The 18,093-nt window shown below is 38.7% G+C and overlaps 1 protein-coding gene across 3 annotated transcripts in view; it reads left to right on the plus strand.

The window, feature by feature from the left end:
* KIF6 (kinesin family member 6) overlaps window positions 1–18,093 on the plus strand; it is a 386,005-nt gene that overhangs the window by 37,721 nt on the left and 330,191 nt on the right. Inside the window, exon 1 of one of the 3 annotated variants that reach the window (XM_027057825.2) lies at window positions 8,660–10,256. The exons of the other annotated variants lie outside the window; for them this stretch is intronic. Within the exon in view, the coding sequence (XP_026913626.1) occupies window positions 10,231–10,256 (26 nt within the window). The 5' untranslated portion in view covers window positions 8,660–10,230. Of the gene's footprint in view, window positions 1–8,659; window positions 10,257–18,093 lie in introns of those variants that run through there. 3 annotated transcript variants of the gene reach the window in all.

Below are 18,093 nucleotides of genomic sequence, written 5' to 3' on the forward strand. Positions count from 1 at the left end.
GGCTCCATCTTTGGACCAGTTCTTCTCTTGAGTCCTTTAGAATCTCATTCAATTCCGTGGCTTTAAATATAGTCTTTACATTTCTGACTATCAAATCTGTATCTCTAGCTCTGATCTTTCCTCAGAACTCCAGACTTTTATATCTGATCATGTTCTTGACATCTCCACTGGAATATTTAGTGGTCATCGGAAAGGTACCATGTTTTAGGGAAGTCTTGATCCTCATCCAGATCCATCCTCCTTCAGCTGCCCTTGTCTCAGTAAATGGCTCCAGTCATTCCCGATGGTTTCTTTTCCTCATCTCCCATCATCAAGCCCCAGCCACTCACCTTGAGAGTATCTCCCAGATCAATCTGTTTTTCTTCGTCTCCACAGACGCTGCCCTAAGCACTGTTGCAGCAGCTCTCTGATTCTTTGCACTCTTGCTCACTCATAGTCCATTCACCACTCGGTAGCCAAAATGGACTTTTAAAGATGTGGATCAGGTCCAGCCAGTTCCCTGTTTACAGTACCACAAAGGCTCTTCATTGAACTTTGGACAAAACCCAGTTCCCTTACATTGCTTACAAAACCCTCCTTAATTGGCGTGTGCTGGCTCCCTCAGATCTACTTCCTTCTCCTTGCTTCAACCACAGTGGCCTTCTTTCTGTCCCTGGGATAAGTCAATGTCATTCTTGCCTTCGGACCCATTATCTCATGCCTCAGCGTCCTTCCTCCTTGTCACACGGATCTCAGCTTACATGTTACCTCCTCTGAGAGGCCTCCCAACCTAAAGTTCTGTATCTAATTCCTTTCTAGTGTGTCACCTTATTTTCATTCTCTTCATAGTGCTGACACTTTCTTAGCTTTTTTGTTTTACTTACTGTCGGTCTCCCCTCAACTGGAACGGAAGCTCCATGAGAACAGGGCCCCTTTCTCTTTTGTTCGTTGCTGCATTCCCTGTGCCTCAGGCAGTGTCAGGTATGTCGTAGGCATTCATAAATGTCTGTGGAATGAGAGAATTGACAGAGCTTCATTAATTCACCTCTGTGAACATATTTTTTTCCCTTTGAAAGAAAAGAGGAGTGAATTTTCTTAACTCCATACTTCTAAATTGTAGCTTTTGCGATATTCGCTGTTCCCCGGGATGTCGTTTTCCTTGAATTTGTACATAACGCCAATACAGTTAAAATCCCATTATAGTGAATTCCATGGGGCATGCTGTTGGCTTTGCTACAGTGGACTTTGTCACAGAGCCATAAATTGCGTTTCCAGTCTACGGAACTGGGGATGAAACAGCTGATTGTCCATTTCTCTCCAGAACTGGGAAAGGAAGGGAGGGAGTGAGGTGTAGCAAATCTCCTGCCTGCCTTGCCCAGGCTCTCTGATATTCTACATGGAACATTGGCTTTGGGTGTTTTGTGTGTTTCTTGCTGAGTGATTCAAGTGCTGGGAGAAGAAGGGGTAGTTGAGGAAGGGAGAAAAATGAAAAGACAATTACTCTTTGGGGATGGAAAGATTCTAGACTCACCTTTTTAAAGTTTTAGCTAAACAGTGTCCTCTCCTACTTACTTTTTATAGCATGAAAAGGTGCATCATCAGGGGCTGTTTTTACATGTGAGAAGATACGTGAACAAGGGCCAGGAAATGAAACAAGACAAAACAGAACACAGTTCCTAGGATGAAGTATTTAGTGTTGACAGTTTGTTGTAAACAGAGCAGTGAAGGTTTCTCTTTTTGTTTTTGTTTTTAATTGCATAGCCGTCTGAAATATGGCAACAGCTTAGTTACATTATGAAGATCTTTCTTCCGTTGTTACGGTAATTGTGTTCAAATCAGATTATCAGATTTTTGTTTCAATGCTCAAATGTTAGGAGCCATATAAATGTTATGTTATTTGAAAATGTCTTGAGTTACTTTTTAAAGTCATTTATTAAGAGCTTTTTCTTGCTCTCTTAGACAGCAGTATATATACCCTTTGCTTGCACCTGTGATACTTGATACATGGCACTTCTCATGTTGTAATTGTGTTTATCTGTCTGTGTCCTGTACAGCGAACGGAAATATGAAGGACAAGGGCTTGTTTTACTCATTTGCGCATTCCTCACCTATAGTGTCCCCTGTCTTCCTCACCTTACCTGATGGAATGGTGCCAGCAAGAAATGGCTTTAAATACATGTTTATGGATTGGCAGTGTCTATTTCTATAGTTACCTCAGCCCGTTACTTATATCGGCCATCTCTTCTTACCCTGCTCTTGTTAACAAAGCTGCTTGCCTAATGGGCAATTATTTCTAGACTTTGTCAAGCTATCAAGCAGGCTGGGACGTTTGCTTGTTCCCAGCCTGGTTTATTGCATTCTTCGTCTTTTAGTTTTTAGAGTAATGTCTTCTTTGGTAAGCCCATCTGGTCTTCCTCTACCAAGAACCACAATCTGCCCACTAATAATACCTGACCATTTCCTTTCTACGGTTTTACGTATGCTTCTATGGATCTTCTGTTGGTGTTATCTTATTCATCTTTTATCCCCGGTTATTTATCTTATTAAACTCTAAGTTTTTTGAAGGCCAGTCTACTAAACCAGTCAGTGCATACTCACTGAAAGCATTGTCACCTGTACAGTGGGGAAACGGACAAATATTCATATGCTATGTGTGCTCCCAAAGAACTGATGGTTTCCTTGGAGAATTAAAACCAACTATGTTTGCTTTATTTGAGATGCCGGAACTTCGTAAAATATACTATTATGTTATTAATAGCTTCCACGTAGGAGAAGAAACCCTGCCACGTGATACCTATAGAATGATTGTAAAACTAATCTCAAATTCACAAACGTGGGCATTCTGGATGGTATTCCAGAGAGACGACACAATGTGTATAAAAGCCTGAAGGCATTTCAGATGTAGAAAGGATCTAGAAGCTCATGAGATAGATGATTCTTCTGTTAACTTTTCTTCCATCCTCCTTGCCTTCTTCCCACCATTGCCCTCTCCGCCCCCCACCCCTTGGTGGTAAGGTAAACATCAGTGAAGATAATACCTCCCTAATGCTTCCCTTAAAAATGATATAAGGTAAACAAACTAATTGGACTTTCTAAAAAGGGACACTGAGATATCATAAATTTGTAAATGTAAATTCATGCATCAGCACACAGCACTATTTTCCACACAAGTAGGTACGGTATGAACCAATTAAATGATGGCTCCCTTTTGTCCTTATCTGTTTTTATAACAGTAGAACTATAATTGTATATACAGACTGATGTTTGGGCCAAGTCTGTCGTTACAAAGATGTTAGTTGTAAATTTAGCCCATTATATTATTTCAACATGTGCTTTGTTATTTATTTTTCCTTCTAGAATGCTGCTGTCATTTGTTTGTTGAACAGCAATACTCAAATTCTTTTTTTGTTTCCCCATGGTGAATGTCTGAGAGGAAATATTGCTGCCTGGCAGAGGGGACTGGGGCCTTGTATGATTTATTTCTTCTAATTTTATTCCATTGTAAAAACTCCAAAATGATGTATTATAAAGACTCCAAAATGTTACAGAAACTTGAATAGTTTCAAGTTAATTCTTTTGAAATGTAGTTTTTTGCTCATCTTTCAAAATGAACGGTGCCTTGACATGTCTGAGGTTTAGGAAAATTTGGCTTCGGTTGATGAGGAGGGTCTAATATAGGTCTTTGTTGCTGAGTGAAATTTGGTGGTTTGGCTCATGGGAATTTGTGCAGAATTGTTGGTTTGTTTGATTTGGTTCCCTTTGGACTACACCCCTGAAGTTTTCTTTGGGTTTAGCTTGGTGATCCCCACCCCACACCAAACTCAAAGTGGAAAACAGTGGGAATGTTGAGGTTTATACCTCAAGCTATAACTCATCCTAGAGCTTTACCCACTTCTGAAAAAAAAGAAACAAAAAGCCTCGATTTTAAATCTTTGAATGAAATATTTATTGAAACTAGACTAAACAATCCCAGAGTTAGTTGGGATCTTAGAGGTCGTTTGACCCGACTCTCCACCTGATGCACAATTCCAACGATCAATTTTAGATTGTTTAAAGTCTTAAAAGCTAATTAACTTCCATACTGGAGTCCATATTTGCCCTTTGATTCAAGCTTGTTGACATTGTGGTCCAAGTTTGCTATATCTGTATGATTTTTTTTTTCTTTTTGATCTATCAAGAACCAAGGGAAGTGTGTAAAAACTTCCAGATGTGTGTATTTCTACTTGTAATTCTGTCAATTTGTGCCTTATATATTTGGAGATTATGTTATTTGTTTAGAATTGCTTCATTTTCCTGAGAAGCTTTCCTTTGATCCTATGTAGTGATTTATTTTATCTCTAACAATTCTTTATATCCTAAAGCCTATTTGAAAAAAAAAAAAAAAAAACAACTCATCTGGGCCCATATTAAAAGCCCACAGTACATGTACAGAATATTATATAACAGCACCAAAGGATCTGGGCCGGCATGCAGTAATCAAGCACATTGATATAATAACAACAAAATGTGTGAATATTTACACTAAGTGGGATATATAAAAATATATTTTTCACCTTTTTACTTTCAAATTTTCTATGTTCTTATATCTCGGTTATGTTCCTTAATAAATGACATATGGATGACTTTTACTTTGTCATACAAGTTGTAGTCAATTTAGTGATTACTGATATTTGCAGTTGTGTCTGTCATATTGACATTCTATTTATCTTGTTTTTTTTCTGTGCCTTTTTCTTTGTCCTCCTCTTTTTCTTTTTTTAATTAAAGAATTTTTTAAATGTTTTTTTATTTATTTTTGAAGCAGAGAGAGACAGAGCATGAGTGGGGGGGGGGGGGGAGCAGAGAGAGAGGGAGACACAGAATCTGAAACAGGCTCCAGGCCCTGAGCTGTCAGCACAGAGCCCGATGCGGGGCTTTAACCCATGGACCGTGAGATCATGACCTAAGCCGAAGTCGGACGCTTAACAACTAAGCCACCCAGGCGCACCTGTCCTCCTCTTTTTCTGACTTCTCTTTTGCTACTCAACTTGTCCTTACTCATTCTCTACTTCTTATCTGGAAATTTTATATTGTCTTTCTTTTCTTTTAGTAGTTATCAATAAAAGTTTATAAGCATACTTCATAAAGTCTATAATTAATATTTCTCATCTCCTGATCTGCATGATTAACTTTAATCATATCTCCCCTCCATTTTATCTTCTCATTGTTAAATGTTTTAATTCTACCTTGTTTTTATATGATTCAAATTAGTCCTCATTAATGTTATTTATAAAAAAAAAATTCAGAATTTCCCCATATTTTCCCAGTTTCTTTGCTCGGTGTTGTTTTCTTTCACTTCTTTCTGGTATGAATTTCCTTTTTCCTGAAGTACATCATTTGGTAATTCTTTCACAAGGGTCTATGAATGGTTCCCACTTTCAGTGTTAATTTCATTTGATTTGTGTAGTAGCTGAGTATGGAATTTTTGGTCAACAGCTCTGTTTCTCAGTATTTTGAAGATAATCATTCCATCACTTTTTAACTTTTGCTTTTCAGAAGTCTGTCTTAGTCTAACTGGTCTTTTTCAGGAAATGTCTTTTCTTGCATTGTTTTTGAGAGCTTTTCTTTGTATAGATGTTCTGTGGCTTCATAATGGTGTCCCTCCATGTGGATTTATTTTTATTTATCTTACTTAGGACTTGTGCTTCTGAAATCTGAAGATTCACAACCCGTCATCAATTTTGGGAAGTTCTCAGCTATTCTTCCTTTAAATAGTTTCACTCCTCCATTCTCTTCAGTGTGTATTTCTGTAACTCATGTTAAACATACCTTTTCCTTTATGTTTAGTGTGATTTCTTAAACTTCAAAACATATAAATTTTCTTTGTTGCATTTGTTTTTTGTCGCATGTTGGATAATTTCCTCAGATACCTCTTCTAGTTCACTGAGTCTCTCTTCACCCATGTGGAACCTGTTTAACCCTTCCACTGAGTTTTTAAAATTTCAATGATTATATCTTCATTTTTAGAAGTACTACACAGTCATCTTTTCCTATCTGTTCTTGCTTTTCATAGTGTCTTGCTATTTTAATATTTTTTATTACTTAAGTATTTAGTAGTTTGAACACATTTATTGCATAGTCTGTATGTCTAAAGCTCTTGTAGGTGGGGACCTGACTTTTGGTACATCCACTGACTCTTTTCTGACAGATTGTATTCTTGTGGGCTTTGTTGTTTTGGATTGTGAGCTCATATTCAGTGGAGTTTTGTCCATTGGAATCCTGTACTACAGTATGAAAGGCATGTCACTCTAGGTTAGATTTATTTTTGCCCCTTCCTGCTGCCCCGGGGGTATCATCAGTTTCAAACCACTTTTTGTGTTAGTTTCAGGAATTGAGATTTACAGACAAGTTGGGTAGTGTAAATTATACCTCTTTTATGTACATGAATAGATCAGTGATTATAAATGTTGAAGGAAGACTTTTCTCTTCCTACTCGTAGTTCAGGCAGAGACAGACAAGTTTCCTTACCATTTCCTATTCCGTTAGGTGAATATGAATTTTTTTTCTTGTTTGTTATTTTAGTGATGGGCCCAGGTTTATAAGGAATCTCATTTCCAAATACCCACTTGCTAGTGGCCTAAACCCTGGTTACCGATACCAGCATTCTTTTCCTACCCCCACACTCCTGGGGTCACCCCAGCTCATGTACTTTTGTTTTTCATTTACTTTTTTGTTTTTGGTCCCTGGGGATATTTTCCTTACCTTTTTTTTCTTTTTTGCAAATTTAGCTGTGCTTTTAAAAGGGTTTGTATTATATTTTATCCAGAATTTCTAAGTGGGTTTTAGAAGCAGCGATTTCAAGCACTCTGGGTAGCCATAATGGCAGAATTGGAGGTCTTAGTCCTTTTACATTTCCCTGTCCTGTACTAATACCAGGGGTTTGTTTGTTGTTGTTATTGAACCGCAGGACTTCTGTTGATCTCTGTTGTTTTTATAGTTATTGTCATTAACTGTGGTCCCTCTTTTCAGCTTTTTTTTTTTTTTTTTAATCCTAACTCTGTTGTCTAGTATGTTAGCTTTACTGCTCAGACCCAAGTCGTTAGTGTGTTTCATGTACGTACCATCTTGATTTTCTGTATTTGGTAAAAATATTAAAACTGGAACAATCCATGCATATAGCCCAGGGATACACCACTAGAGGTCTGTGTGTCAGTGGATATTAAACACATCTCTTTGAAATTACTTACAGATATGTCCAACTCTGTTACTCAGTTCAGCTTACATTTGAACTTGGCTCACAAGGTTTGTTCCTAATGAGCTTGCTCAGTTCAGCTCAGTCTAATTTATTTCCACCAATATCTCTGAAGTACACCCTATGTGCCATTCTGTGTACTGAGTATACCACAGACATATGAAAGAACAAGTCGTAGCTCCTTCCTTCATGATGCTCATACCTGGTAGACAAAAAATTCAGGGAAGCAAATAACCAGCCATATGGTAATCTCTTTCTGCATTTTGCTCAGGATCAACCTCCTTCTCACTGATTGCTAGTTTATGACACCTACCCTCTTTGCTTTTTTGTTGTTCTTGTTGTGCCATAGGCCTGTTGGTTGAGTTTATATTATTGATTTGTGGGAAAAATTTTATAGGCTAATTTCCACATTTCTTTTCTCTATAATCTTTTGGGAATAAATTCATTTTGGTATATTCCTAAATTTTCAGAATATTACATCAATAAAGAATTACTAAAACTATTGGACAAATGTTAATTTCATATTTTATTTACTTTTTATTTTTATTCTCTTTATCCCGTTGGTTAAAATTTTTCTCAAGTTTTCTTTTCTCCAAACTTCCTGTTTCCTAGAAAGACAGTGCATTATACATGTCTGATAGAAATTTTATGTTTTTTGGCCTGGCCCTTTGTGTTGACTTTTTCACCCTGGCTTTCCTCCCTGGTCTAAGACTTCAGCTAACTTTTTATTGTTAGTCTTTGAAAATTTGTTAGGCAGGCTAATGATGTAACCACATTTTCAGTGAAAGAGCTTAATTTAATTAAGGGATAAGTTTTTATCTGACTAGAAATTTTAGATTTGATCTTTATTCTTTTTTTTTCTCTGTAACCCCAATCAACATTCATTAAGCGGGAGGTCCTGTCAGTATTTCCCTCTGAAGCATTTCATATCTGCTCCTGGTGTCTTAGTCCCACGTCTAGTGTCCTAGCTGACACCTTTATCCTTTCTCACTGATAATTGGGTCACTTCCTAAATGTTTTTCATTTCTCCTGACTGTAATTTTACTCCTGTGTTTTTCATCTGGCAATTCCTGATCTAGTAAGTTATAAAATCAATTTACTTGTGTATGATCGGAATTTTTTAAAGATGTAAAATAGAAGAGAGAGACAGTATTAGAGTCCATGGCTATAATCAAAATGTTTTGTCATTAAACTTTTGTTGAAAAAAATTTTTTTTAATGTTTAGTTATTTTTGAGAAGAGAGAGACAGAGCACAGGTGGGGGAGGGGCAGAGAGATTGGGAGACACAGAATCTGAAGCAGGTTCCAGGCTCTGAGCTGTCAGCACAGAGCCCCACATGGGGCTGGAACTCACGGACCGCGAGATCATGACCTGAGCCGAAGTCGGACGCTAAACCGACTGAGACACCCAGGCACCCCTAAACTTTTAATTATGTATATACTCCAACCGTTAACTTACCATCTGTAATAGGAAATAATAATTGCATGGGTTTTTGACATTTGGAGGAGTGTTATTTGAACCTTTTCCTTACGTCTAGAGAACTGTGAATCATCTGAGTCTTGGTAGGAGGCAGGACCTGTGTTGTATTACAGATAAAGAAAAAAATGCCACATCTTGCCTTTTCAGCATCCCTCTCAGCGAAGGTGCTGGCTTCTGACCTAGGCTTACTTAACCAGATATCTGGGATGTTGAACTGGGACTGACAGAGGCAGGAAAAGTGAGCACCATGGCTCATGGTGGTGACAGTAGACACGACATCAGAAGTTGGTTTTCTAGGCCACATAGGCCAGTAACCCCAGCCGTGGCATCCGGTGGTAGCAGTGGGAACCTCGTCAGAATGGTTTTGGGCGTAGTTTGGGAATGTTTCTGCATGTGTAGCTTCCGTTTACTTCTCTGCCTAGTTTGTCAGTCTGCTACTCCAAAATTTTTGGAGATTTTATGAGCTGCTTCATTTCCATTCAATCCGTTTCTTGTCTACTGCAATAGACTGAATTGTGCACCCTTCCTTCATCTGCTGAGCCTTAACTGCCATGTGACTGTATCTAGAGATAGGGTTGGTAGGAGGAAAGTGAGCTTAAAGAAGGTCATAAGAGTGGGACCCTAATGTGATAGGACTCTGGCCTTGTCAGAAGAGGAGGAGAGGGAGATCTTTCTCTCTTGGCCATGTGAGGACATGGGGCAGAGGCAGAGAGATCTGCAAGCCAGGAAAAGAGCTTTCACCTGAAACCAAACCCTGTTAGACCTTGATCCTGGACTTTCAGCTTCCAGAACTGTGAGAAATAAATGTTTGTTGTGTAAGCCAACCAGTGTGTGGTATTTTGTTACGGCGGCCCGAGCTGACAAATACAGACTTGGGTGCAGGGAAGCGGGCAACAACCACACACTGTCACGAAAAGAGGGAGGCAGAGCCCCATGGACTTCCCAGAGCGTTGCCACGGAGTGGGACTTTCTTCCTGCCTAAGCTGGGGCCAGGGCTTGCTTTTTCCACTGAAGGACCCCTTCTCAGTGTCTCCAGGAGAGTGGCTCATCCGCTTTTCACCTCACTCCTGCCTGGGCTAGGCAGAAAGCACTTTTAAGGGCAGAGAAACAAACAACATGTAGTTTGCCATCAATGGCAACATTTGCACAAGTCTGAGTGTGCTGGGTCTGGGCCCAGGTGCCCAGGAGCCCGCTCAGCCGGCACCTGCCACCTCTGCCCTGGCCTGGCCTGACCACCAGCTGCCCCTGCAGACTCCCCTCTGCTTGGCCGGAGGGGGCCGGCACACCTCTGAGCACATCTAGTCTGTTCCTGGGAACTGTACCTCCTAACATCTTGTTTGAGGCACAGAACCTGAGTGCCCCGCATGACAGAGATAAGTCATGCTGCAGAAGAAACCCCTGAGGGTTTATTGTTACAATTAAAGTTTTAAAAGCAGCTGACTAGGATGAACAGCAACATTTTCAAACGAAAATAAACTGAGAATGGACCTGTGTGAGATGTGGAAAATATTTTAAAGCAAAGGAAATGATTCAGCACCTCCGCGATGTGGCACAGAGATGAATTACGCAGGTCAGTTTTAACTTCTGTGGAGAGCCTCTGTGGAGAGTCTCGGATGAATCTGTGCGTGGGTGCTTCGCAAAACGCTCACGGAGGAGTATTTAATGTTAGAATTCGGAAAGAGAAGAGCCCCTCCGAGTGATTTCAGCCTTTCCTCCCAGAATCAGAATGGTGGAAGGGGGCATACAAAGCATGTCTTATGGGGCAGAGCTTTATTTACATAATGGACGCTTTGTAAAGTAATTTAAAAAGTGACCTTTGAAAGGTTTAACTCGGTTTGTTTTGTTAGATTTTCTCATTTATTTTTTTTTCCCCAGGTCTGTTTTCCCAATTTCTTGTAACATCTAAGTGAATGCTTTAAGAGAATATATTTCCCCTCTATTTCATAAATCAAACGTACAGGTGTTAAGTAAAAGTAAATAAATTATTTTGAAAAGTAAATATTCAAGTTACTTTGTAGACATTAACTAAAATAAGGATTTTTATGGTGCAGTCCCAAGTGCTAAATGTTTAATCTTAGGAATAAATGTTTCAGTGTTTTTTTAATTTTAGGTATTTTTCCAAGCAAATTTGGTTTTTAGTAGATTCCATTTTTCATTACTGAAAAGGGGCTTAACTAATGTGTATTTGCAGAATTGTTTTACTACATTGAGATCAATATTAAATATTACCTAAGACTGTAGTGGAAGAGGGTTAGAACTGCATCTGTGTTAAAAAAAATTTTTTTTTAATGTTTATTTATTTTTGAGAGAGAGTGTGCGCACGCAAGTGAGCGAGCAGGAAGGGCAAAGAGAGAGGGGGACACAGAATCCGAAGCAGGCTCCAGGCTCTGAGCTGTCAGCACAGAGCCCCACGCAGGTCTCAAACTCACGAGCCAAGAGATCATGACCTGAGCCGAAGTCAGATGTTCAACCGACTGAGCCACCCAGGCGCCCCACATTTGTGTTTCTTATTTGAGAGATTTAAGGAATAATTACTTTAATTTGGAGGACCTGATGATTAGGGAGAGTTTCCAAGAGGTGTCCCTGCAGTTTTGGGTATGGAAGGCTTGTGTAGCGATGAAATTTGACCCAAAGTGAAATGGATGTTTTGTGAGGTTATGAGCTTCTCATCGCAGGAAGTATTCAAGCAGAGGCTGAATGACTTACTGTCAGGGATCCTAGAGTTACTAGGTCTCTGCACTCTGTGGGAAGGTATGGTGTTCAGTAGGGAGAGACTTCTGAGGGCCCTTTGCATTCTAGAGCAAAAGTTCTAAATAGTTTAGTTTGTCAGAGTCACATGCTTTTTGTTGGATGAGTCATTGTTTGAACTCATCCAGTGATCACTCAAAATTTGAAGACGCAACTTAAAGGAAATTGCTTTTGGTTATTTAAGATGCTGTTGAATGCTTAGCTTTTCTAATTTTCTAAGCTTAAAATAAATCACACAGGGGACAAAGGATTTATTCAGGTTTTGAAAGGCAATGCAAAAAGGTCTCTCTGATTAGTTACCCTCACAACTTCAACTCAAGCTAGAGAAGAGGAAAAGAAATGTGGTTTAGCTATTTTTTTTTTCCTTTAGATTTCTTGTGCTTGTAATTGATCTTGTTCCTAGCCAGCTCACATTTCTTCTGTATATAACTCACCCACTGCCAAACATGTTTCACATACTTTTATGTGAAGTCGACTGGCATGAAAAACATGGTGCATTTGGGGTCCAGAGGACCCAGATTTATTTAAGAATGCCTGGAGAGGACCTGTAACGGCAGTTCCTTCCACATGCGACCATCTGAGATGCTAAGGGGGTAAAAAAGAAGCCTTTTAGTTTTTAGTCTCAGAATCAAGGCTGCCATCAAGTGGGGGAAATTAGAGGTAATTGTCATGCCATTGTCTGAGGCAGAGTGAGATTTCCAGAGACCATGATTTCCAGGATCCCCAGCATCCTCTCTCCTTTCTCAGCTTTCTGTCTCCCACTGCCCAAAATGCCAGCTGGACTCGCTGATCTGTTCCTCCTTGTCCCAACAATCTTAAGAAATCCTTTCATTCTTTGTCTCCTTCCTCTGCTTTATTATGTGTCTTTATCTCACCACATGGAATTATATTGTATACAGCACTTATTTTACTTTTTAAATTGGTGTTAGTTCTGATCCTAATCATTTCCTCTAGAACGTAAGCCCCATGCAGACAGGGGACCTGTCTGTCTTGGTCACTGCTGTATCTTCAGCTCATAGAATAAGTAGTACCTAGTATATACCAGGTACCAGGGATGAATCTTTCAACATTTTTATTGGCTCATTTGTGGAAGTTTCTAGCAGCTTTCACTGAATTGACTTAGATTTCTTTGGTAAAACTGTGCTTCCTCATCTGATGTAATTTCCCCGCCTCCCCCTCATTCTCTTTTGCAGTCATTATAAAATGTTCTCCTCAGTCTGCATCCTTAAGAGAAGCCAAACCTCACAACTTAAACAAGAAAATAAAAGGCAGTTACTTCTTCAGACTTTTGTCTCCAACTTTTTACTTACCATTCCTTGTCGTTACTTCCCTTCCTGGTTCAGGTCTTGGAGGTGATGGTCTACTCTGCTGTCTCGGCCCCGTCCCCTTCAAAACCCTCTGCAGCTTGATTTGTGCTATCTTTATATTTCATAAATTCCTTTCATCAACGTACTTTTTCCTAGGGCTTCTCACAGCCATATCTAAAACTGACTACGTCGCACTCATTACGACCTTTTCTATGTGTCCAATGCCATGCAGCTGGCCACATTTCCGCTTTGGTGTCAGTAGCCCATGGGCCATCCTTCCGGGAGAACCCTGAGGCTGGTTAGCTTTATTTCAGACTCGGCAGTGTACAGCCCAGCTCCCTGCTTCTGTGTTTCCCCATCATCCATCTCCAGTCATTGGTCAGGGAACAAATCCTTACAGCCCCATACTCAGAGTCCTTATTTCCCACAGCGTCCCTTGGCAATCTTGTTCCAACATTTGCATTTCCTTACATCTGCATATCCTAGAACACAGGCTTTGCCACCAGTGTCGGCATGGCATGACTGGTTGCTCTAATTGGATCTTCTGAGTGATACCAACTTGAGGTTTAAGAAACTGCAGATGGATTCCCGGCTCAAATCCTGCATGCATGTATTCATTTACAAATATTTCCGACTGCCCCCTGTTTGCAGACATTGGTTTAGGCTCTGAGGTCACCGGGGTAAACACGGCAGAGAAAATCCCTGCTTTCTTGGAGCTTACTTTCAGTTTGAGCCTTTTATTGTCCAACAGGAATTTTTAAAAGGGACTTCTTACATTTAATTAGGTTTTAAATTAATTTTTAATTTATTAAAGCTGTGCATTCAGAAACCTACTTCAACCTACAAATCTTATGACTATTTTTAAATCAAGTCATTGTTGTATAAAAATAAGAACAGGCTCTTTCATATTGTATTTTACTAACATTTGGTTAATTCAAGTTTAAAAGTTGAAATTTCTCTCAACGATTAGTTCTGATCCCACTTTAGGTAATTCAGTTCCCTTCAACATTTTAAACCTCTTTTACACATTTAATCTTTCTGATTTCTCAAGCACCTCAACTGCCTGGTGGGGCAGACTTTCAAACCTAACAAGCAAATCATTCTAAGAACATAAGCAGCTTAAAAAAAATAATGATCAAACATATACATGTAGAAACTCAACCTCTGTTAAATATTTCCACACTGTTTCCAAAATTAAATCAAATGTTCTTACACCTTCCAATTTAATATCACAAGTCTGAAAGCAATTGCATGTGTCAAATTGAAATCATAATCTCTAAGTATTTCAAACCCTTTAAATAAACATACCTAGAATAGCCCAGTGATGTGAAAATTACCTTTAAACATATTCCATAAAAAGTACAAAGAGTGTGGGTTTGATTTACTTTGTTATCTCTGCTCTTATTTGTTTAATCTTTCCTGGGGTGGCAAAGTCACCAGCACAATTAAGGTAAGGAGTTGTACTATCTTTGGATGACTGGGGTTACTAGGTTGACAAATCAAAATACTCCTATGGTGAATGATTGCTAAGAGGTTGGCCTGATTTGTGTTTTTCAAAGATGGCTCCTGGTCTGTATGGTGAAGGATTGAGGGGGGTGGTCAGATGATATCAGTCTGTCAGTGACTCGTGGGTCTGTCTGACTCTTCATCAGCCTCTTCATGGGAGGGGACTTTATCTGTTAAGATACTCTTATTAGTTTCCACATCTCTGCTGCCTCTTGTACCCTTCTCTTTTATTCTTTCCCCTGCTGCGTGTCTCTCTAATTCCTTTTCTGGTCCTTTAATTTTCACTTGCTCCCAGTTCTACTGGAGGTGAGGTGAGATGTTTTAGGTTCTAGGAAGGGAGGAAAATAAGGCCCCCCCACAGAAACGGGTTGGGGGTTGGACTTAGCAGAGGAAAAAAATAAGAAAGAAAACATTCCTGACACAGACACATAGTCAAAAATCTAGAGGTATGCACAACATATGTCAACCTGGGTTATCTTTGTGGGACATGGTTATGGAGGACCCTGAGTTTCTACTCTCTTTCATGTTTTTGACAAGAAACATACTGTTTCCATAATCAGAGAAATAAAATAAATAAATAAATAAATAAATAAATAAATAAATAAATAGTAGATGCAAATCAAGGGGATTAGCATGGCAATAGAATCACAAAAGGCTTTATAAAGAGGATGGAAGTGAATCTTGAAGAACTGAAGCTTCCCACTTAAAACAATCCTATTGTTATTAAATCTTCTTTCAGTATATCATTGTAGTGTAAGAATGGCTTTTGAAATGGCAGATTGTGATGTATCTTATCAGATGGAATGTGAACAAAAGTCACCATGTGTAGGTTCCTGTATTTATCAGCAATTTGGGGGTGATTGTTTTCATAGTTTAATAGTCGCAGTGAATATAAGACCAGTTTGTATCTTGCAGCTCTCACTCACGGAGCAGCAGTACAAGAAACAAATATGTGAGCACCAGCTTTATGTTTGAGGCACTACAAGGTGCCTTCATGGGATTTACAGGGAATGAAAAGGGAATTATCACTTGCCTTAGAAAACTTGATGTAATTATGGAATCATGCATAATGTCCTCTCTGACCAGAAAAACTATATTTTAATTTTGTACTTATTTGAAAAGATAATGGAAGCTTCTGATCATACTAACCTACTTTGATAATGTTATTATCTCATGCTAACTGTTAGTATTTTGAAATTGCTGTAAAGTTCTTTTATGAGGGGCACAGTGCTGTGTATGTTTAGACTGATGACATTCATATAATTGAATAGAATAAACTGAATACTTGGGCTCCTTAGCTCAGTAAAATTTGGCTCTTTAAAGCCTGTTTTAGGAGAACGTAGGTGGTTCAGTTGGTTAAACATCCGACTCTTGATGTCGGCTCAGGTTGTGATCTCATTCATGGTTGTGAGATCGAGCCCCACTTTGGGCTCTGTGTGGAGTGTGGCACCTCCTTGGAATTCTCTCTCTCCCTTTCTCTCTGCCCTTGATCACATATGCTCGCTCTCTCTCTCTCTCTCTCTCTCTCAAAATGAGTAAACTTTAAAGCCTGTTTTAGAATTTTACTTATTTGTATTATATTGTACATAGAACACTGCAGTGGAAGAATGGAAATAATCAATGTTTGCTGGAATGAATGCACAAAAAAATGGATGAATGAAGGGATAGATAACAGGCCTTCAATACATTTTTGATTGTCAGTTTTGATGGCCATGCACATGAACTTATGGGCAAATATGATATGGCTAAGTTGGCCAGTTTCCAGCACAGCCAAGTTTAAGCCATTTCTTTGAGGCTAAGTCATACAAAATACAACTTTATTGACTCAGATCATTGTATAGTTGAACTGATCAATAACCATGAAAAGTGGCCAAAAAAAAAAAAAAAAAAAAAAAAAGCCAGTTTGCTGAATGACCAGTGCAGTAATAATGTATAGAACTGGTCTTTTTCTGTGATTAGCTGCTTTGCTGGCCTTAGACTTGTGGCCACATTTAAGGAGAAGGAAACCCAGATTAATGAGATGATATTCCAAATACTGAAACAAAATAGGACATATATTTTCTATATGTAACACTTTCTTGGCCCAGATATTCTTAAGTAACTGTTGGGAAATTGCTGTAAAATACATAGAGAATTGGTCCTATTGTGTGAGCCTTTATGGTACAATATAACCTCCAGGTTAAGGGACCACATGTTAAAGTCACATTGGGGCTGGTTTTCCGGTTTAGATTTCAGCACAAAGGATTTACTGGAGATACTGGGAAGATTTCTTGACAGAGCTATTTAATGCTAGAATGAGTTATTAGGAGCAATTGTGGATTCTCTTGGCAGCCTCTAAATATAGTTCCATTTCTCCTCTGTCCAGGATGGGGTAGGTAGGCCTACCTGAGAACAGAAGGACAAACCAGACTGGTCCTGCTAGCCCAAAGTTTTGGTAATTCATTACAACCCAAAAGGAAGCTGGCAGTTCTTAAATGATTTAGTGGTTCTGTTTCATGTATTCAAGTAAGAGCCACACACCATGTTGGATTTTTACGCTCTAGCTTGGCTGACTGCCCCTGTGTGAAGACCTTCATTATTGAGTTTTATTTTCATTCACTCTAAACTTTTCCCCTTGGGTGGAAATACGTGTGCTTGGCCTCAGCTCATAGGGAAATTATTTAATGTATAACTCTGAACTTAATATACTGAGTCAAGCAGTAGTAGAGCAAAATACGATTTTTTTTTTCTCATTTGTGAAACAAATTATGCTCTTCAAGAGCAGTAGATGCTTATTTCCAAGCTGACAGAATTCTTTCCAAAAGTCCTGCTTAAAAAGAGTTTGGCGGGGTGGGGGGGGGGGGGCGGGAAACAAAATACTAAATAGAATAAAAAAGGTGTGGTAAGACCATCAGGTATAATTTTTTTGCTCTTTCAACCATTACAGAATTTTCAAGATACCTAGTAAGATCGTGTACTTCTCTTACTTTGTAGATAGGTGCTCTTTATATTTTTGTTTCAATTTTCTAAACTAAAAATATACTAAAAATGCATAGCATTTTTAAAATGCACTGTAGAGATGTTTTTAATGCAGTGTGAATATTCAACTTTAAACCTCCTGAATATTTTAATGAAATCGGCTCAGTTCCAACTCCTTTCTGCGTGTATCCATTATGTATATGGAAAATAGATCATATCAGTGTGTAGTTCTCTGAAAATAAAAGTAGACATCCTAAGCAACATGAGAGTTTGGACTGTTTATGTCCTTTTTGTGTTCCAGCTCAGTGCTTAACCTTTTAGTATCTAAACTTAACACGTGTAGAATATAGACGGTGGGTGAGTTAAAGTTGTTATGAGGGCCGTAACTTTTCAGTTTCCTGTATGCTTAAACTTGAAACCTTAATGTCGTATTAATGGAATTTTGTGTCTTATGTGTACATGCACAAATCTTCTAGACAGATGCTAAAAATGCCAAAATGAGATGAATACAACTAAGAATACAACTAAAAATGTTCTATAAATGTGATTATAGGGTTTAGGCATCTTGTTGAGATCACTTTTTTGTTTTCTGACAAAGCCTTTAATATGCGAGAAGAATGTGCCAATTATTTGTGTACAGGTTGTCTTAACTAGCCAGACTGCTTAAGAACTGTGGGCAAAGCAAATATTTGTATATTTAATCATTTATTACCATCAAATTCCTTTATTATTTTAGACATAAAAATTTAAAAGTATATTGGCTACAAGGCCAAATAACCTTAGGAACTTTCAATTTAGAGAGAATTTGTGGCATTGCACAATGAGTTTGCCAGAGAAATAATTATGTGATTGTGTCCACACTATTTGTTAAAATAGAGGACAAGGTTA

The sequence above is a fragment of the Acinonyx jubatus genome, chromosome B2 (assembly GCF_027475565.1).
Source record: "Acinonyx jubatus isolate Ajub_Pintada_27869175 chromosome B2, VMU_Ajub_asm_v1.0, whole genome shotgun sequence".
Lineage (NCBI taxonomy): Eukaryota > Metazoa > Chordata > Mammalia > Carnivora > Felidae > Acinonyx > Acinonyx jubatus.